We start from the raw sequence: 22,662 nt of genomic DNA on the forward strand, positions 1-22,662 counted from the left end.
TGCCAAAAAAAACGATAAGTACTAATTTTTGCAAACTTTGACGAATTTTTAAACTAAACGAGTTGTTGTAGGGCCGTAATATTTTAGTATGATCTATAAGACTATGGTATCTACGTCAAAAAAAATCATAAAAATCGTCGAATTTTTTTTAACACTTTATTATAAGAAAACGGCCCGGCCGATATTTACCAAAAACTAATCAGTACGATTGCAAACCAATTTCTCTCAAACAGTTTTTGAATTTTCAAAATCGGTTTAGAATTGCGGGCTAAAACGATGATAAAATATTTTTCACTTTTCTGCTATTTGTAAAGAAACGGCTTAACCAATCGTCGCACAAAACTGATAAACAATAGACCTTATCGAGATACATCGAATAGCTTTTAAATTTTTGAAATCGGTCCAGCCGTTTTTTAAATAAAAGTTGATTTACGGCTAAAAATTTTTTCACATACATACACACACACGTACACACACACATACTTTTTCCAAATTTGGTCTCATTCGATTCAGAATTTTAAGTTTAAAACGTCAAGAAAACAAAGTTAGTGAATCGGATTTTTTTATGGAAACAAACTTCTCCTTCGGAAAGTTAATTATTAAAATTTAATTTCAAAATTCAAAATGGTATTTATTAAATAAAGTAGCTAATATTAAACGATTTCTATAAAATTAAAAATAAAATATTAAAACCTATTTTTCTCTGAATAAAGGAATGAATATTGTTTCCACAATAATTATAATTATCCGAAAATTTTGCTGAATATAATTGAATAGTTGATTGTTTGATGCGGTTCATTTATTGTTGTGTAGTTGGCTTGGTTTTTACAGTATAATTACATAAAGTCAAATTTTACCTTTGTGCTCTGTTCTGTCAAAAAATTAAATCAGAAAGAAAACTATATTTAGAAAATTAATAGTACTAATTATTAAATAGTAGTAATAGTGAAATCGTAGTAGACAAGAGATCCGAACAAAACGAATGATATATGACATGTCTTAGATTTTATTTTTGTAAACAATTATTTTATAATACAATTTTTGGTAAAGATGGAAATATTGATTACAAATAATCATATTTCCACAGTATAGTTGAAATGTATCTACATATAAGGTGACCATACGTTCCGGTTTGGCCAGGACAGTCCTGGATTTCCACCTTGTGTCCCGGGTTTTTCTAAAAGCAATATTTGTCCCGGGTTTAGATTTTTTGTTCCGAGTTTAATTAAGAGTTAAATTAATAAACATTATGAAACAAACGAACAAATGCTAAATTTTTCCTATTAATTATGAAGAAAATTGAATAGAACATATAGATCGTAATATATAAGATATATTATAATAACATAGATAAAAACGTATTACAAAAGTCTGCAATTTTGATTTAAAAAAATTGATTTATATAAAAAAATTCATATGAATAGATTGATTCATATCCCGGTTATGACTTCAAAGATATGGTCACCTTACTACATATGTAGTAAGGTGACCATATCTTTGAAGTCATAACCGGGATATGAATCAATCTATTCATATGAATTTTTTTAGAGCACAAGTATATTTTAATACCCTTTGGAAAGTTTAACTTTTCACCGATACAAAAAAATAGTAATGCGGCTGAAATTGCAAAGTGGTAAGTAAGAACAAATCACAATTAAGTTCTATGTAAAAAAATTAGCAATTTGATTTTTTCAGTGAAAATATAATTTTCACTTTTGGGGAGTTAACAATTGTGGTAGTCAATTTCACACTAATCGATCACTTATATTTTATCAATCTTAAAAATCAAATATCTGCGCGGTATATGTCAATTATAAAACTTGCAGATAAATGAAGTAACGCAATATTAATATCGCAAAATCCAACAAAAACGTCAATGAACCAGAGATAATCATGTCCATGTTCAAAATTTAATTAAAAACTTCTGAAAGATCAGATTTAATAAAGATAAACACTGATTTACCAAATTTTCTATCTAATCTCCTTCGAACCATCTCAAGCTCGCAAACTGTAAAAGTACAAATTGAAAATATTTCAATATGCTTGATTTTCGTACGTAATCGTATGACAAAACAAAATTTTATGTTCATGTATATCGTAACAAATGGTTAGATAATTGATTTACAAATTAAATTCATATTGGTAGATAATAAACGAGATTTTAATTAGATGGCAGACGTTTTAATTAATAATTAACCTTATTACTTTTAAATAACCTTCATAAAAATACATACATACTGTTAATTAAATACATTATATAACTACAAATTTAAAATACTGTTTTATCTGCATTATAAATAAATATAATGATATAAACTATCTAGCATGTAATAAAAAAGTATAATACCCAAGGGTAGACAACTTTTGTTCCAATCAATTTAATATTCAATAGTATACAATATATGTTTTTGAACTCAAAGAACCAAAAAACATAATATTGAAGTTATTGAAGTCAAAAATATTTTTAAATAAAAGTTCCGAATGCAAATGTATTGTTATTTATTTAATTTAATGTACATCGATTTATTATTAACTTCCCAAAGAAGAAGTTTATGCTTCCATCAAAAAATCCGATTCGCTAATTTTATGTTTTCTCGACGTTTCAAGCCATTCTGAATCGAATGAGACCAAATTTGGAAAAAGTATGAGCGTGCGTGTGATTGTGTTTGTGAACAGATTTTTTGCCGCAAATCGACGTTTTATCCAAAACGGCTTGAACGATTTCAGAAATTTAAAAGCCATTCGATGTATCTCCATGAGGACTCAGTTTTGTGCGACGAATAGCCAAGCCGTTTCCAAAAAATTTTTTGTCCACGTTTTAGTTCGCAATTCTAAATCGATTTTGAAAATTTAAAAACCGTTCAAAAGATATTGGTTGGGAATCGTGCTGATTAGTTTTTGGTAAAGATCGGCCGGGCCGTTTTCTTGTAATAAAGTGTTAAAAATTTTTTTTTCGACGAGTCTTATGATTTTTTCGATGGTAGGTACCATAGTCTTATAGATCACACTAATTTTAAAAATCCGTCAAAGTTGCAAAAATTAGTATCGTTTTGTGGGTTTGTCAAAATTTGAGCTTTCATTGACGTTTGCTCAAAAACAGCTGGGCCGATTTCAAAATATTAATTTAATTTATCAATGTATTCTGATGTGGATTTTATTTTCTCAGTTTTATGCAGATACTTCACAATAAGAATTAAAATATTGATTTATGGAATTAATAGTGATATTATTATCCTTACGAAGGAGAAATTTATTCTTTTGTCACAGAATGCGATTTACTAATTTTGTTGTCTTGACATCTTAAGGTATTCTCTATGGTTTGACATCAACTTGAAAAATGTATGTATGTATAAATGCATGAGAATCAATTTTGGCACTGTCGATGTTTTTTTTCAAAGAAAGACACCGACTTTCAAAATCAAAATATTAGGCAAAACTGGTTAAGGACTCCGTTTCAGCCTTATGTCAGCAGAAAAGTGCAGAATCTATTTTGAAATTTAAAGGTATTCATTGAGAATTATGCTGACTAGTAGTTCACAAAAATAATCCACTCTTAAATGAAGAACATTTTTATGCAGCAGAATAAAATATATAAAATTAAAATTAATTGCACAAATTATCGCATTGATCAGTTTCTAGTAGAAAAAAATAATTTTGAAAATTTTATTGTTACATATTTCAAAGTTACTGAATCTCAAATCGTATTGATAAGGTCAACAGATGTTTCATTTTCTATCCATTCTTATTTTTCAAATTTTCACATAATTGTGGATTAAACATCTTTAAAACTGAAAACTTAGGTAAAAAATTAAAAATAATGATTGATAGCAAACAAATTTTTAAGAACTTCTTGTTTAGAATATATAGTAAAACGTGTTGGGCTAAATTTATTCGTACAATAATGAGATCAAATGTTATTACTGTCAAAGCCTGATAATTGTGGATTCTATAACAAAATCTTAGCCTAGTTTAATATGTAAATGTTGATTTCAACTATAATGTTTTATTATTATATTTATCAACTTTCCGTAGAGTAAGTTGAAGTAGTCGCAAAAAATTGAAAATGAAAATTTTTATGCATCTTTACCTATCAAAGATTTCTGAATATTTTGGCATACCTTGAAAAATTGGATGTATGTGTGTGTATGTATGTGTATATACAATTTTTTGTCTACAATTTTGAGAACACTGATCAATCCGAATGATTTAAAAAGAATGCGATTCCTACTTCTGATCTGTTTGTTGCAAAGGCAAGTCCAGCCGTTTCGAAGGTATGGGCCAATAATGGTAAAGCAGTTTTTGAGAGAAGGAAGCGTTTGATTTGACACATGTTACTTGTATTAACAGAATGAAGAATTGCTGAAGTTTTTGTTGCGCTATTGAGCAAAATAAGTGATCATGTATCATTATTTCATAAATTTTGTTACAAGAAAAAACATTTGCTGAGCCAGAGAAGTATGTGAAATTTTGCAAGACTTGTTAAAAAAGAGTTAAAATACTATCGTATTGATTGGCTGATGTTTTTTTGAATGATAAGAAAAAAGGGGCCTTTCTCAAATTCTATTCGCTGAAATAGGTCTAAGTACACTATTGTTGAACAAAATAAACTGGGAAATTAACAAAAGTGCATAATGAATTATAAAAGGCAACAGTCGGTTTCATACTTCGCTTTCATCTTATGATAAAGATCAATTAAAATTGCAGTAAAAAACCGCCATCATCAATATTGATTTCTAAATTCATATATTATACGAATTCAAGAATTTATCAACATTCTAATCTTTTTATCAAATTTATTCTTACCAATCACAGCGACCATCCAAAAAACAAGATATGCATTTACACCTATCCAAACGATGCACATGATAAACGTTATTGGATAAAGCTTTCTCCACGTCTTGGGGCTTGGCACGGTGATAGTCAAAAACATTTTAATAGGCCAAGTGTAAAACCACCATATTTTCTTCAGATTATTGCCAGTCGGGATCTTCCATAAAGTTTTGCGTATTTTGATTCCATCTGTGAAAATATTTTCAGTTATTGATTGCACATTGCACATTGCTTCATTGTACCACTCTCATAAATCTTCTGGTATAACTAGCAAAACTCTCAATCACGTACAATTTGGTGGGTGGTATTTATCATTAGAGAAATTGTTTCATAATCAATTCCAACTGGACGATCAGAGAGTTTTAGACAATTTTCTACTATTCAGTAAAAATAGAACTAAAGCATAATAATTTTCTCACAAAAGATAAGATAAATTATAAATGATTTTATTGAACTAAGGATATGATAAAATTGCTTGATGTCGCAGGTGTCAATCAGATAAGTGTGTTTGTTAATAGAGGTAATGCATATAACTGATTTTTGGTATAATATTCACAACGTAGAAAATAGCTTATAAAATATAATATTAAGTTTTCTACAAAATTATCTACAATACCTGTATGCGGTAGTTCTATCTGATTTTTTGCCATCGAATTGGATTTTCCGGAATCTTCAATGCATACAACAGGGATGACATAAACTGATAGTACATTGTGGGTATTGGAGTTTGTTTTTTCAGTCTGAACAAAACATTCATTGCTCAATCCATTTGTTGGAGTTTTATCACCATTGTTATTTTTATCCCAATCTGACAAATAAAATAATTTCTATTTAACTTAAGATATTTTGATAAAACATTAAATAAAATTGAGTAAAATAAAATATAGCGTTTGAAAATCTCAGCTTTATTATAAATATTTAAATAAAGGGTCGATTATTTCAAGAAAAATTTGAATCGATAAGTTCTTGAAATAAAAACAGTAGAGGAAAAAAGATAAAAAACCGGCCATCATCTTTATTTTTAGTATGTTGCTATTGAAAAATAAGACAATGGAAAACTAAGAAAGAATAAAAATACTTTTGTTATGAATTTTCAAATATGGCCGTTAATCTCCTGAAAGTGACGTTACTTGATTTAAAGCGATGGCTGATTATACATATTTTGTCCTCTACTTTCAAATAATGTTGCCAACAAATTTTTAACGTTTTTTGTTTTTGAGATATTGGTAGTGAACTTTTTTACCCGCGGACCTTAATTATGCTATAATAAAAATTAGTTGGAGGGGAGTTATTTTCACTCGATTAGATGGGGGAATAGTTACAGCATCTATATGCGTAAAAATATAATCACAAGATATAATGATTTTAAAAAGCTGTTATTACAAGTCTAGTATTTCAAGCTTGCTAAAATTTATAAAATGCTGAATTTCGCTAAATATTTTAATGGCGTCTCATTTCGAGCAAATCTTACGAATTGGTTGTATTAAAAAAATAGATATAAAATATCTGTGGGAAGTCTTCTGTAATATAAATTTTCTTGAACAATATTCTAACAATGATCTTGTCCTTCTGCATTAAGTTAAGTTTATTAAAGATTCATAAGTGCTTTGTATTTTACGTAGTTACAGGGAAGTTTACTACAATAGTCAGATAAAAAGATAATTAAGCTTGAAATTGACAGACGTTTTGACAACCTAAAGACGAAGCTTCATTTTCTATTTTGCCTATGAAGTAAAAAAAAACTATTTCAAAAGCTGTTGATACGAAAAAATAAGTACCACAAATAGTGTGTTATGTCACTTATATGAGGACAAATGAGATGAGTGGTTACTCAGCCGTGATGTAGTGACAATAACGATTAGCAGACATCGGATTTTTGCTGTATGATATAAATGTCACATATGATCTTAAGTTAAAATGCCCTTTCGGGGACATTGCTGCGTATTATGCTCTTTACTATTAGTTATACCAAGATAATCTTCACAAAAATCGAAAATGATTCGGGAAAATTAATATTTCAGGAAATGTCAACAAACAGCTTATAGAAAACGTAGTTATGATTACTACTGAATTATATACAAAATTGATGCTACAAATCTCACAATTCTACAAAAGAAAAATTAATGGTCATTCTACACCGACCGTTAATGAAAAGAGATTTTACAGGTTTGACTTATAAGATAAATTTAAAATGTTTTTATTGATAATACTAATTGATCAGAATCATTATTTTAGTCTTATCATTATCGTTATTTGTTTTTATATATAATCTTATGATATATTTTGTTTTGTTCACTTTTATTAGTCAAGGTGTTTTCACTTCTAGTATTATATTTATATATATAAATTATATATCGTATGAGCTAGATGTTCTCACAAATTGGTTTAAAATTTATATATACATACATATATACTTGTGTATATAAACATGTATGCTTTTTGCAAATATTTGTTTGTTATCTTAGATTCGATTATAAAAAAGTTGAGATTGAACGGTGTTCCAAAGTCAATATTTATGTAGCAAACAGATATCACATAAAATCGCCAGGTCTTATTATCTCGTCCAGGATGCGTGTTGTTTGCAATTAGTACATCAGTGCCAGAGTTACCGCGCCGGTTTCTGTTTGGATAACATTAAGATATCGGATTTATTTTCGGTAGACACTGTTCACCTTGAAGTAAATCTATGGCTATTATATTAAAATACTCTCCTTTATAAATTACATAGCATAAATAAATAAAGAGTATTTCACCTAACATAATAAATAGATGGAACAGATAAAGGAACTGCTCTGTTTTCCATCGTAAGGCTATGGCTTTGATACTTGTTTGCTCATGCGAACAACGAACCTCTTCTCACATTAATGAAAATTTAAAAAAGGGGAGACTGGGCACGGTTGTGCCCCTTTTCTGATCAACAATAATTTTATAACCAGTTTTCTGGGAGAAAAGTAAATCAGTTAGTAATTTGAACATTTGTCTACGTTTCCTTAAATACGATGGATTGGTCAAAAAATCAAATCATTCAAGAAAAGGACAAGTGACAAAAGCATCCACACCCCCGGAAAAATTTGATAGCTATGGACACCAAAATAACTTTTATAGTCAGAAATGACTTTATTGTCAGAAATATATTACACAACACAACATGATCGTTTATCAATGTTTATAAATGTAATTTTTAAATTAATATTAATAAAATTTAAGCCCATTTTCATGGAACTTTTTTTAAGGATATATATCATGGTCTTATAGAACTTATATTACGAACTTACGACAAGTAGTTTAATTTTAAAAATTCATCAAAATTTGAGAAAATGAGTAGTTTTTTTGACGTTTGTTAAAATTAAAATTAGACGATTTACTTGGTGTAACGGTAGAGTACTTGGTCTTAATGAACATACTAAACCATTAAAGTCCTATAGAAACTGGTTTAATTTGCTTTTAGAAAATACTCCGTACCCAGTCTCCCCTAATATAAAAAACGGATTTATATAAGGAAATCATCTTTGTTCGCTAAATTACTGTTTTTATTCTAGTTTACTAAATTACAATTCTTTACAATTATCTTTAAACGCAAAACATTTAGTGATTTTGTGGATGTCTTGGGGTGTGGACGGTTGTGACACTCGTCCTTTTCTCGTACAATTTGATTTTATGACATATCGTATTTAAAGACAGCATTTCAGTATTTCTACGTAGACAAATGTTGAACTTACTTATTTAAGTTATTTTTTTTTAGCTTATTGGTAAATGAATAAAATTATTGATGGTCATTAAAAAACAACCGTACCCAGTCTTTCCTACTGGTTGATATCCATAAAGCATAAGTAATACTTTATATTAAAATATTTGTATTGTAAAGTAAATTTGTCTTATTCAAATTATTTAGTTTTATGTACATTTTCACATATAAACTGAACGTAGAAATCGCATTGTAATACTATGTAAGTTAACAACACTAAGATAAACGTCATAATTAAAACGTTTCAAAAACAGAATTTAGGAGAAATTTTTAAAGAAAATTTCATAACAAAATTAACACGGATAAGTAATATATCATTATTTCCATTTCATGAAAATAGAATTATAACAATTATCATGCTTCGCAGCAATAGGTTGTTTCGTTTTTTAGGGCTCACTCTTAAATTAATATAAAACCCATAGAAACCTTGAAAGTTGATTACGATAATCCTTAGCCATAGGGCGAGCAAATCCAATGTCTTATTTTTAAATTCAAAAGGATTTTACGAAATAATATCTAACACTGTAGGGAGAAATCTCGTAACGCCGGACGGTACCTAAAGCCGGACACACTACTTAACACGTATTATTTAAGCGAGTATAAATCTTTTTATTTCAAAATACAAGTAAAAGGGGCGTGAGAGGCACATAGGTGCAGGATCACGCGCCAAGACTCACCAGTGACGCACACGGCCACGGCGGGAGCAACCTTTTGTTGTTTTAGGCACAAAATCAAGGCTTAATCTAAATATCAATAAAAGTAATTTTAGTGTATTTATGCATTTATATGTTAGTTAAAAATAAAAGTAGTACTTGATTGTTATCCGTAAAATGATAGAATATTATTAAATATTTTAAACAATTTTAGTAGGTACCACCAAATGAACAAAATTGTCTGTCCCTCAGCACCGGACACTAAGTCGTCCCTTACCGCCATAGTAAGTAAACATAATTATATTTCTTGTGAGAATTGACGTAATTTATTTAATTTCGAGTGTATGTAATATTTCGTATTTTCTAGTCAAAGAATCGAAATCTTATGATGAATGCTCCAGCTGAGAGCATCAGTGTGGCCCAGCCAAAAGGGTGGATAATTAGTGATTTTTTTTTGCAATATCTGAGAATATTCGTCAAACACAAATATGCAGACATTCCATAGTGTGGAGATGACTACATATGTGTTCAATGCTGGTTATTTTGCAATGTCCGGTACTAGGTGCCACTTTGTAAAATTATATTTTTTACCAAAGTTTGATTGAGAGTATTAATTATTGTTTAGCAAAGATTGCGTTTTTGTTAATTTAGTTTGATTTATAACTTTGTTATCTAACTTGAGTCATAATTTAATAAACATTTCGTAAAATATTGTTTGATTTATTTATAAATAACCTTAGGTGTCCGGCATCGGGAACTTCCCCCTATATAACTTCAATCTAGTATTTCGTCAAAAATATTCATCAGTAGAGTTCGAATAACTATTTATTTAAATTATTTGTTGTTAAATTGCTTTTTTAATTTAATTCACTCTTTTATTAACTATTTTTTATTGTTTACACTTTTGCCATGGTAAAGGTGCAGCTGGTCCTGTTTACCTCATCTGCATGCAAGATTTTTGAAGGTTATTTACAAAAAAACCGTTGAATCTAACGTAAGGTCTTGTATACTAAACAACAGTGCTCCTAACCAATAAACTAACAATGAAAGAAAATGCTCATGTTACGGATTTTCAAACTTTGCCGTTTATCTCTTGATAGCGACGTCGTAAGATTCAAGGTGAGTGTTTATACATCTTTTTTCCTCAAATATTGTTGTTACAAAATTCTGAACACTACTTATTTCTGAGATATCGGTGGTGGATCTTTTTACCCACGGACCTTTAAGTCCTCCTCCCTATTGTTTTGTCATCCTAATATAATTACATATATTATAAAGTAATTAAATAGGTACACAAGAAGTCCACATTAAGTACACATTTGAATATTATTAAAATAAAATCTTTTGCTCGTAGAAATTTTCTTACCGTCTCCAATATCAACTGCACTATGTCTGCAGAGTTTAGTGGCTAGTCTCCTGATTGATCTTTGAATTCTGTCGTTCTGGAACATCAGAACGAAGTAGAAGATGTACATAACCAGTAGTGCTAATGCCTCGTACCAAAAGACCACTCCGTCCCAAGAAATCGCAACCAGCATCGCGATCGTCACCGAGTAGATCACGCAATCACGTGCCAAAGGCCATCGCTCCATGAGAATTGGCTGAAATTTTTAATTTGCAGTTCATTTTTGAAAACAATTAAGACGTTGCATGCTACTAAAACAACTAATAGTCTTTTGTTAAAATAATTAAATTTAATTTTGCAAGCGTCACTAAACACAGTCCAAATAGTTGATAAATACTAAGTAATTGTTGTAATTTCAACAATATATGAAACTTCTTGAAACAGTGTAAGATTGCCTACATAAACTAGTGGTAAATGGCATCGTGCCTTAAGGCAAATTGCTGGAACTTCCCGTACCGTAATGAAATATTCGAGGAATATCAAATGTTTTTAAATAGATTATTAAATACTGTAATTTAAAATATGTGTTTATAAAAAAGTTAATAAAACCTAATCAATCGAATTTGAATTGAAAGAAATAATACTTAACATTTATAAGTCTAATGTTTATAAGAATTATATAAACTGAATTGCAAAGTTAAAATTATTTATTTGAAATGTATTAGTGAGCTTTAGAATTTTAGTCAGAAAAAAAATTAAAATTCGCATTATTTTCGATATTCAAAAAAAATTCTTTTTTGAAATTTAAATTTTTTTTCCCAAAAGCAATCGTTTCGTCAACAGTAGCAGTACTTTTTTGAAACATTCAAATCGGATGCTTAGTTCTCTTGAAAAGTGCAATTTTTTGCACATTTAGTTCCGAAATGGCTGGACCTGCATTTGCCAAAAACGAATTACGACTTCTCCCTGTCATTACGAATTGATTGTTTTTTGAATCATTCAAATCGGATGCTCCGTTTTCTCATAAACTCAACTTCTATTTTCTGCACTTTTTGCTCCAAATCTCCGAAACGGCCAGACCTGCCTTTGCCAAAAACTAATCAGCACATCTCCCCTCGGTTGATCCGTGCGCCCGAAAACGTGGACGAAAAATTGTATCCACACATACATACACATACATAAATGTGATACCATTACATCGGTAGTAGAAAAAAATCTTAGCTAAATTCAAATGAATCGACCATTATTAATAGAAAAAGTAAAATTTAATTTTATATCTTATATATAAAAATGGATCGCAAAATGTGTTGGTAAGCGCATATCTCAACAACGCCTAGACCAATTTGGCCTATTCTTTTTTTAAAATGTTCGTTGAAGTCCAAGGATGGTTGTTACGGCGAGAAAAAAATGAATAATTGCCGGGAAAAGCCTAAAAACAGCCCTTTTCTTCTTTAATCGAGTAGGCAACGCAATTTGTAAAAAAATCAATGATCTATGCCATGACATTTCGTGTAGTTTTTGATAATCTAATTTTGAAAATATTTATATAAACATAGAAATATCTTTCTATTAATCAAGCTATATTGGCAGCCAAAAACATTGATGTAAATTAATTAAATTTCAAAATTCAAGAACAAATTACAAGCGAATCAGTTGATTCGGCAACTAACCAAGACGATCCACCGGAGTTTTTAAACTTGCTGGATTTGCTAGGATTGTCACCTCACAATCTCCAATTAAAGGTTGGATCGGCAATTATAATGTTGTGAAAAATCGACCAACTGTATTCAAAGGATAGTATAAAGCAGAAGATGTTCTCGCATCATGCATCCCAATGCGTTTCCTGTGCGTTTATGGTATCATGAAGTGTTTGTGGTATTAATTTAGAAAACCCATGTTTTTCACATGGAAAATTGTATGTTGTTTGTTCCCGTATTGGAAAACCATCAGATTTGTTTGTCTATGCGCCAGATAATCAAACAAAAAACATCGTTTATCACAAAGCACTACAATGAAAATTGACCTGATTTTTTAATTATGATTTACATTATTAAAATTACTTACTTTTAAATGTTTATAGTGTTTTATTTAATTATTTTTAATTCACACCGAATTATTACCAGGGTGACGGTTCTGTTCAGGATAATTTTTTGCAAAGAATAGAAAAAAAGTAGGCACAAAACACCGCCACATTACAATTTTTTTTGACAGGACGAAGTCTGTCGGGCCGGCTAGTTGGCGATAAAAATGTATAGATTTAAGTGTCCAAATCTCCCATAAAAAAGAAATGTTATGTTATGATCCTATCTTAGGGTAGAGCGGGGCTAGTTGAGCATAGGGGCAAGTTGAGCAATCGAAATATCTCGAAAACTATTCACCGTCCGTTTAGGCATTATATGGCGGAAAGATAGAGATTTGGGAGAAATAAACATCCCGCGATCGCTAGTGGCCGCTGGACAAATGAGTGAGGCTCACGGCCGTTTTGCTTATTTTGACCCCAAAAAGTAAAAAAGTAATTCATCACGAGTTTCCTTCTAGTTTAGTCAAATGTTATTTATTTTTAATCAGGTAAACGTTATTCTACCATATAATTATAGTACTTTTAATATGCAGAGGTTCTGGGAATCATTCTCACGGTTTTTTTATAAACTCACTTTTATTTTGAAATTACGTGTTGGGGTTAGTTGAGCATAGTTGCTTAACTTGTTCTGTCGGTAAGACAATTACCATTAACTTTCAGAAATTAATTATTATTTTAAAGATTTAAGCTAAGTCTATGAGTAATAATATAGAGAAATAATGATTTTAAACAAAAATGCTAAATATAATGGTAAAATAATTCCTAAGATACGATATTGTTTTGTTGATTCTACTTTTCGTTAATTATTCAAAGCAAATTACTATAAGTTTTGTTTTCTCTGTCAATAAAGACTATAAATATAGAACTGGTTATTAAAACTTATTTTATTTCATCACTAATCGACATGGAACCTATGATTTCATTATACTTTCTTAGTGCTCAACTTGCCCCACCTATGGGCATTGAGCATACTTGACTTTTTGCATTTAAACAGCTGTAGCTTTTAAATTTTACTTATTACCAAAAAATAGTATTAACACTTTTGTTAAGCAATAAACAACAAATTCATTAAGCCGTATACCAACTTATTGAGACTTTTCATTGAGGAGCTACATCCGTTTAAGTAAAAATTTGCTCAACTAGCCCCGCCATGGCCCCGCCCTACCCTACTTGTTAGTATGAATTACTAGAGTTATTATGAATGATCCGATCTTGTTAATATGAATTGATAGTTTAAACTTTAAACTGTAAAAAAGCTATGAATTTGCTGTGCGATCAGGCGTTTCACATACAATGTGTAACATAGTTTTAAATAAATTAACAATCAATATAATCCTAATTATATAAGATGGGTTAGTACTAAATAAATTTTTAAATAAATATGTGTGAATACAAAAACAACAACAGAGATAGCGAATTATAATGATTGGATACAAGGACGATGATGAAATTAGCATCAAAATTGCGATAATATTCAGACTTAGGTAATCTATGGTAAGTGAATGAACAAATTTAAGTATCAATAATAATATGTACATTTACATTTAACATTGAATTGAAAAATATTCAATTTGAAACATTTTCAAATAAATAAAAAAATTTATACATGTTTTTATTTCGATAAAGATTTTAATTGATTGTGAAATAAGCGCAATACGCTTACCATGGATACTGGAATGATGCATACATTATTGGCGCAATTTTGTACTTAAATAATGATTTTGATAACACATTCCACACACATACATCATTCGATAAAAATTATATAGGGGAAGTACGGACATGATGACATGGTGTTTTGTTTTTTTTATTGTTATTTATCTATTTAATGATATTGTAACCAGTTTCAATTGTTTTTACTCATCTCTGAATCTTTGACTACAAGTGGAAAAGTATTTTTTTAATTTAGTAGCAACTATAATAACATATTTTAACAGGTCTTAATTAACTTCCCGTAGGGTAAGTTATTGTAATCGTCCAAAAATCGAAATTGAAAATTTTTGGTATATTTTGAAAGAACTAAGCACCCGATTTGAATGATTCAAAAAACTTTCTGCTTGTTTTGACAAAATAATTGCTTTTGGAAAAAAATATTTAAAAACAATTTTTTTTTTTGAAAAAAAAATTTTTTGTATAGGAATCGTTCAAGTATTACGTAAGCAGATTTATTACAATTATTTACCCCCCCCCATCCCCCTTGTCATCAAAAATAAGCAAAGATCTTACCTAAAATAAGCAAATCATTAACTCCCCTCCCCCCTATAGTGCTTACGTAATACTTGAACGGCCCCATATCAAAAATAATTCAGATTTTAATTTGGATTTTGGCTAAAGTTCTAAAGCTGACTTATTTACTTTCAATTATTAATTTTAACTTTGTAATTCAATTTTTATAATTCTTATAAATATTAAACAATGTTAGGGGGAAGTCCCGTAACGCCGGACGGCACCTAGTGCCGGACTCTTTATTTAACACGTATTATTTAAGCAAATATAAATCATTTTATTTCAAAATACAAGTAAAGAGGTGAGGAATGTACACAGGTGCAGGATCACGCGCCAAGCCTCACCTGTGACGCACACGGCCGCGGCGGGAGCAACCGTTTGCTGTTTTAGGCGCTAAATCACGGCGTGATCTAAATATCAATGGAAGATGAAAGTAATACTTGATTGCTATCTGTAAAATGGTAGAATATTATTAGATATTTTAAACAAATTCAGTAGGTACCACCGAAAATGTCTGTCTCTTGGCACTGGACACTAAGTTGTCCCTTAGTCCCGGACACGTAATTTATTTTAATTATTTAATTTTGTTCTCTATGAATACTAACGGTCACAACATAGCCCTATATGTCGTATTTCCTAGTCCCATAGCCCCATATCTCGTATGCACTAGCTGAGAGCATCGGTGTGTCCCAGCCAAAAGGGTGGATAAATAGTGACTTTTTCAGCAATATTTAAGAATATTCGTCAAACATATATGTGCAGACATTCCTGAGTGTGCCGATGGCTGCATATGTGTTCAATGCAGGTTATTTTGAAATGTCCGGTACTAGGTGCTACTTTTAAAATCATATTTTTTGTCATCAAAGTTTGATTGATGGTATAAATTATTTTTTAGCAAAAGTTGCGTTTTTCTTAATTTGTTTTGATTTCCAACTTTGTTATCTAACATAAGTCATAATTTAATAAACAATTCATAAAATATATTTTGATTTATTTATAAATAACCTTAGGTGTCCGCCAATTGGGGACTTCCCATTACAGTGTTTATAGTAACCTAACATTTATTGTAAATGTTTATAGTAATGAAAACATTTAATATTCCTCGAACATGCCGTTACGGTACGAAAAGTTCCAGCAATTTGCCTTAAGGCACGAGGCCATACACAACTAGTTTTATTCTTGGTCTCGTAATGCCCATCGTATAAGTATGTTCAAAATAGAACAAAAATAAATCGATAATTAAAATTTCACCAAACACCTGAGTATTGCAAAAAAAAAAATGATTGAAATTATTTGTGCTGACATAATTTAAATGATTTTAATTGAAATAATTACAAATATAAATAAATAGGTCCCTAAAAACTCAAAAAAAACTTTTCAAGGTGCAAAACACGTTTGTGACAATGACGCTCAACATCTGACAGGATAGTTATTATGACTTTCTTTATATTATGCAGTCGTGGAATCGTTAATAAAACTAGTCAAATTTCAAACTGATGGGTGATATGAAACCCTTAAGCCGGCCACATACGTAACTGTATACTTGTGCAACTGAATGTAAGCGCAACCAGGCGTATTTTCACAGCGCCCACAGACGGTTCAAGTTTATGTTCAAGTACTTGCGCAAGCATATCACAAATGTCAAATAATAAATGTCAAAACATAACCTAAAAATATATTTTTTTTATTAATTTATATATTTACAGCATCAGAAGAGAATTCAAAGTGTTCATAGGGCTAATTTAATAACTTTTAATTGTCGATATATTCATAATCTTGTATTATGAATTCGCTACAAAGTAAAATAGAAACGAGACATGTGCTGCCACATGCGGCCAACGAATGAACTTGCCGACTTGAACGATTGCGCAATTAAAATAATCGAAAAGTGCTCATGCCTACTCGCTTGCACCAGTCTGTCCAGTTGCGCAAAAAACACGCCACAGACGCTACAGAATACATGTGCAAGTCGCAGGTTGCGCAGTTATACAGTTACGTCTGTGGCCGGCTTTAGAAATGTAAACAAAATTCATACTGCTATAAAATATCTGATAACTTGATGTGCATATGTCTAATGATCATTTCACACCAAATTGCACTTTTTGCACTTTTTCCACTCGATCTCTGACACTGCCAGACCTGCCTTCGCAAAAATTTAAAACTACACTTTTTAAAAACAATTTACCGCGTCTCTTTATCAATATCAAAATTTGTATCCCAACACACATACATATTTTAGTGAATTGCCAACTTGTTCAGAAATCTCTGAAACGTAAAGATATATAGGAATTTTCATTTTCGATTCTTTTGCGATTACTATAGCTTACTCTACGGGAAGTTAATAAGACCACTAAGCAGTTTTGTCTATAGATATACCATTTTGACTCTCTTTCCCCTAATATAAATATTAGAATTCATACCTTACTTGCAGCAAGTCCGCCCAGAGCACCAACGCCTAAGGTATTAAAGAGAGCTGAACCCACAATCGTTCCCAAACCCATATCTGACTCCGTGACGAATGTGCTTATAACATTCACAAAAAGCTCCGGACAGGACGTGGCGACAGACATAAAAGTAGCCGCTGCCACATTCTGAAAAGAAATATATAAATTAATTTCTGCCATTATAAAGTAACTATAAATAACATAATCGGTTCATAATTCGAAATTATATCGTTTGAAAGCGTACGATCTTACTTATTACTTATTTTGCATAGTTCAAATGATGTCATTATATTGGTGTTGGGAATAATTTGTATCATTTTTTTCTAAAGTTTCGTAATTTATTATCGAGCATCATCACGATAGTGGTATTCAAAGTATTGTCCACCCTTAAATAGTACTTTTAGCCATCTTTTTAGTAGAATTTGGTTACCATGTCGATTTTTTTTATTAGATTCGTTGAATGGATTGATGATTTTGTGGTCATCTCATAGGTCTCGAAGTAGTGTTCAGACAAACTAAGCACTATAGATCAGAACAAATGATGTTCGATCAAACGATCTTCTTTTGCGATCGTCGAAAAGTCGCCACCAATTGATGTGGATAGCTCTAGAAGTGTTTGACACAAGTTTTCATCGAGCAACGTCACTAAAAATCATTTTCGAACTTTTTCGGTTGTTCGGGACGCCCTTGTCTTCCAAGTCGAAATTTTCATTTTTGAACCGCGCAAACCATATTTTGTTTGCTCAGCGAGATATTGTTCGCCGAATACTTTCACTATATTGAATACTAAAATACGGTTGTTAAGGATTCCCAATAGTGGTAATTTGAACTATTTTTTGTAAGGATATCGTATCGTCTCGTATTCTGGTACGATAGCCTGTCGCCTGGCGATGCAGATGACTGTCTGCATCTCATTTCACACAAATTAATGTAACCCGCCAATAACGGGTGGGGCTAATATTGCTAATCCTAATTTTTAATAATTTTTACTTAGTATACGTTTAGAGCTCAGTATAGAAACACCAACTATCTGATGCCATTATATTCACTATATTTCTTTTATAATAAATATACTAATATCAAACGTCGCATTTTATTTAAATTATCACCGATGACACCAAGAGTTCAATTATAGAACAAATTTAAAAGTGTAGTAGTTAGGATAAATAAACCGACAACATCCAGTTAGACGTCGAAGTAATTTTTTAAGCTTTGCGCCTTAACAACGGTTGTTTTCTGATCTGTGGCACTTTCCTTCATATTTGAAATAGTGATATAACACTGCCGCAAAATCAATTTTTTAGACATCGAAAATCAACACGTGGATACAACATTTGCTACGAATATAAAAACAAAATGTCATATAGAGTAAAGCAAGTCTTAAAGGTCCGCGGGTAAAAAGGTCCACCAACAATATCTCAAAAAGAAGTAATGTTAAAAAATTTTCAACATCAATATTTGAAAGTAGAGGAAAAAAATGTACAAGCAGCCATTACCGTGATTATTATGACGTCAACGGCAGATAAAAGGCAACGTTTGAAATTCCATAGCAAAAGTACTTTTATTTGTTAATAGTTTTTTTTATTGCGAGCACTGTTGTTTAGTTTATAAGACTTTAATAAATTTTTTAACAATATGTTATTTAATTATTCTGTAATTTCTATTGCTATCTTAGAGTTAGATCAACAGGTTTTTTATAGAACCTCTTTAAAAACTTGCACGTGGGAGGGGTGGAAAGGACCATCTGAGCCTTTATCTCAGAAATGGTGTACACAATAAAATTTAGTAAATAAAAAAAATTAAGTTGAAAAGAGCAATTTTACAAGAGAAAAGTTAAATAAATGTTTATTGCAAATCTGTTGATGATTATTTCTGACGAAAAACCATCAGATCAAGGTTTATAGAGTTTTCTCTGTAAAAAATGTACTTATTAAATTTATATTTTGCATTGGAACTGCTTGCCCTCTGGCTTTTTACCCCGCCTATGTCGTCCAGTAAAAAGCACCGTGTGACATTTTGAAAAATAACATAAAATCACATTTCTGTAACTGGGAGTTTTGCTGAACATAGTCAGGTAGTTGTTTGTTTGATATATGTTCTCTGCTGTGATATAATTTGTTTGGTTTTCAAAATATAATTACTCAAAGCGAAATTGGATCTTTGTGTTTCGCCTTATCCTACTGATAAAAATGCATCATTAATTTCCATTAAATACATCAGTACTTTCCTAAAAATATTTATATTTCTGTGAATTGATTCCAACACAGAATAGTGCAGAAGTGTTATACTTAAAACTCTTTTAACACTTAGGTAATTCTAGTATTGCTCTGAGCCTCGATAACTACTAAAGATATATAGAAATGACTAGACTTTTTAGAATATTGTACTGGCTAATTATTATACAATTGCGATATCGCAATTATAGCTTTTACCTAAATATTGAAAATAGAATTATTATACTTCAAGATTTGTAGTGATAATTATAACTTTTACGATGCTTTATTGCTTTTTTATGGCTAAAAATGTGCTGCAAGTAATTGCTCTAAAATTTCTGATAACACAGAGTTAATAAAATCGAACAACTTTGTAGTTTGAAAATATGAGCCTCTGGTTATAGGCATCTTAGAACTAGTGTCTGAGTGTCGAAAAATCGATTTTCTACTATAAGTATAAAATTTCACCTTTTATAAACATTATATGTTGCTGACAAAATTTATTTGGGAGCATTTGTATACAGTGGAATAGCTGTACCAACTTCAATAAAGTTTTACAAACCATTTAGAAAATAATTTCTAATAAAATTAAACAATGCCTAATAATGTTATATATGTACCAACCAGTATACATATTCTACAACAAAATTATTCATAATTCCCAGCTTCAAATTAAATTTTTGTTTATGATTTTTACAAAATTTGAACTGAATATGAATATTTTAAAATCATTTCATTTGATGGTAATAGAAAAAATGACATTACTCTTTTTTCCACTTTGTTCCTACGAGTTTTACATGATATCACATCCAAAACTGTGTATTTATTTATAGTTCATATTTTGCTTATATAAGATACTCTCAATTTTATCGAACTTCCGCAAGGAATTAAGAAATATATTTGATAAAACTACAAGTATCCAAATAAAGAAAATATAATTAAAACTAATAAAAGCTGCTTGAGTGATGACATGCTGTCATGTAAATTGTAAAATACAGCAATTTTATATTGTTTCTTATTATAGTTTTTACTCTATATCGTGATTTAAATATTGGAGTAAATATTCATAAAAATATTAATACAATTTATAAAATTCAATAGAAATTAATAGTAATCAATTAAACTTAATGATAATTTTAGCAGAGATTCAATAATTATAAAATATTACTAACCGGCGATATATGCAAATCTTCGCAGATACATTCCACAGATGGAATAAAGTAGTCGTTGCATATTACAGCCAAAAGGGTGAAGCAGTAGACACCAGCAATAAAATGCAATATTATTGCACCCTGCGCCAGTTGCTCATCTGCAAACAGATATAATTTTATATAATTGTAGTGAAATTATTTGATATTATTAATATCGGATTTACTGAAGAGAAAATACAGGTTTGGATCCTAAAATTTGAGACACCTGAATTATCACAGATAATTGAATTCATTTTTAAATTAATATAACATTAACAATACAATAACATTTTCTGCTTTGTATGAGAATGAAAGAAAGTATTCGATTGATTCAAACTTATATTTCAATCAAAATTCATTCTGTACTTTATTTTGTATCTACATATATAGAAAAAAAGTCGGCTTTTCCTTCCTGATATAACTCTAGAACGCACGAACCGATTTCGACAATTTTACATTCGTTAGCAAGGTCACGGGCTCCGCAAGGTTTATAGCTAAGAAAATTAGTGGTGCATGGCATAGTGCCTTAATGCAAATTGCTGGAACTTCACGCATCGAAATTAAAAATCTGAGTAATAAAAATAATTAATAATTGTTTTAAATAATTTCAAATAGATTATCTTCTACATATATATAAAAATAAGTTGGGTTTTTCTTTCTGACGATATAACTCCAGAACGCACAAACCGACTTCGACAATTTTGCATTCGTTGAAAAAGTCTCGGGCTCCGCAAGATTTATAGATAAGAAAAGTGAGGGGAAACTTAGTGGTTGTCACGATGCATGGCATCGTGCCTTAATGCAAAATGCTGGAACTTCACGCACCGTAATTAAAAATTCGAGTAATGACGTTAGTGAGAATTATCAGAATTATGCTTGGTTAAGACAACAAGCAATTCTTTCCGCAAAGAATAATTATGTACACGCACTGAATTTCACCATTCAATCAAAAATTGTTAGCGATTTGGTGAATGCCAATGATTCCGACTGGTCTTCCGTTTGACTTCAAACGATTGCAATTTCCAATTCGCCTTGCGTTTGCAATAACAAGTGGCAACGCCAATCGCTTAGTGTTTGCGGGATAAATTCCAAATAGATTATTTAGAAAATCATTGTTTTTCACATGGACAGTTATACGTTGCCTGTTCACGAGTTGGGAAACCATCCGTTTTGTTTGTGTTAACGTCAGACCAAAAAACAAAAAAAGATTTACCAAAGAGCTCTTCAATGAAACGGATAATTTGCGTATTCAATTTCATTTACTTAGAGAAGTTCAACTAAAAAACACTTCATTTTTGTAAACGAAATAAATTCATTACTGTTGTGCAATAAAATCAAATTTTTTCTTTTCAAATATAAAACAAACAAAAAATTCATCTTTCTCACGAAACCATCTGGTGGCGAAACGGAGTTCGTCGGGTTTGCTAGTTTTATTATATGAATACCAAATAACAAAATATTGGATCAAACCTAATATATAACTGTTGACCAAAACATTACATCATTTCACATTCTAGAAGGCCGTGGGTACAGTTGTGCCACTTCTTTTTTTATCAGTCATAATTTTGTTAATTTACTAGTTTGCTCGGAGAAAAGTTAATTGAATGGTAATTTGACTACAAGAAAATATTGCACTTTAATACTATGGACTGGCCACAAAGTCAAAACAAACAAAAAAAGCCAGTGGCACAACCGTCTACATCCGAGGGACGGTTGTGACAGCGATTGGGGTCAGTAGTGACAGGTTTAAAAATATGTTAAAAACAATAGGTATGAACACCAAAATGGTTTATAAAGAGTTTATTAACGTTAATAACAATGATGACTAACGTAAGACAGCACAAAATACAACATACAGAGCTTTTGAATAAAATATAACAACATATTACAAAACATAATTTTCGAAAAAAAGTTAAGAAAAATTCTTTATGAAATT

General features: G+C 30.4%; 1 protein-coding gene across 1 annotated transcript in view; it reads right to left on the reverse strand.

Moving 5' to 3' along the window:
• Positions 1–22,662, reverse strand: part of LOC113367168 (sodium/potassium/calcium exchanger 2-like) — a 52,681-nt gene that overhangs the window by 2,405 nt on the left and 27,614 nt on the right. Inside the window, exons 3-6 of the mRNA XM_026608798.1 lie at positions 20,709–20,845; positions 17,300–17,470; positions 10,595–10,829; positions 5,447–5,638 (exon numbers count right to left, since the gene is read on the reverse strand). Of these exons, the coding sequence (XP_026464583.1) occupies positions 5,447–5,638; positions 10,595–10,829; positions 17,300–17,470; positions 20,709–20,845 (735 nt within the window). The remainder of the gene's footprint in view (positions 1–5,446; positions 5,639–10,594; positions 10,830–17,299; positions 17,471–20,708; positions 20,846–22,662) is intronic.

Source organism: Ctenocephalides felis, unplaced genomic scaffold (genome assembly GCF_003426905.1).
Source record: "Ctenocephalides felis isolate EL2017-DRISC unplaced genomic scaffold, ASM342690v1 CF-g0.4_SCAFFOLD_01170, whole genome shotgun sequence".
NCBI classification, from domain to species: Eukaryota; Metazoa; Arthropoda; class Insecta; order Siphonaptera; family Pulicidae; genus Ctenocephalides; species Ctenocephalides felis.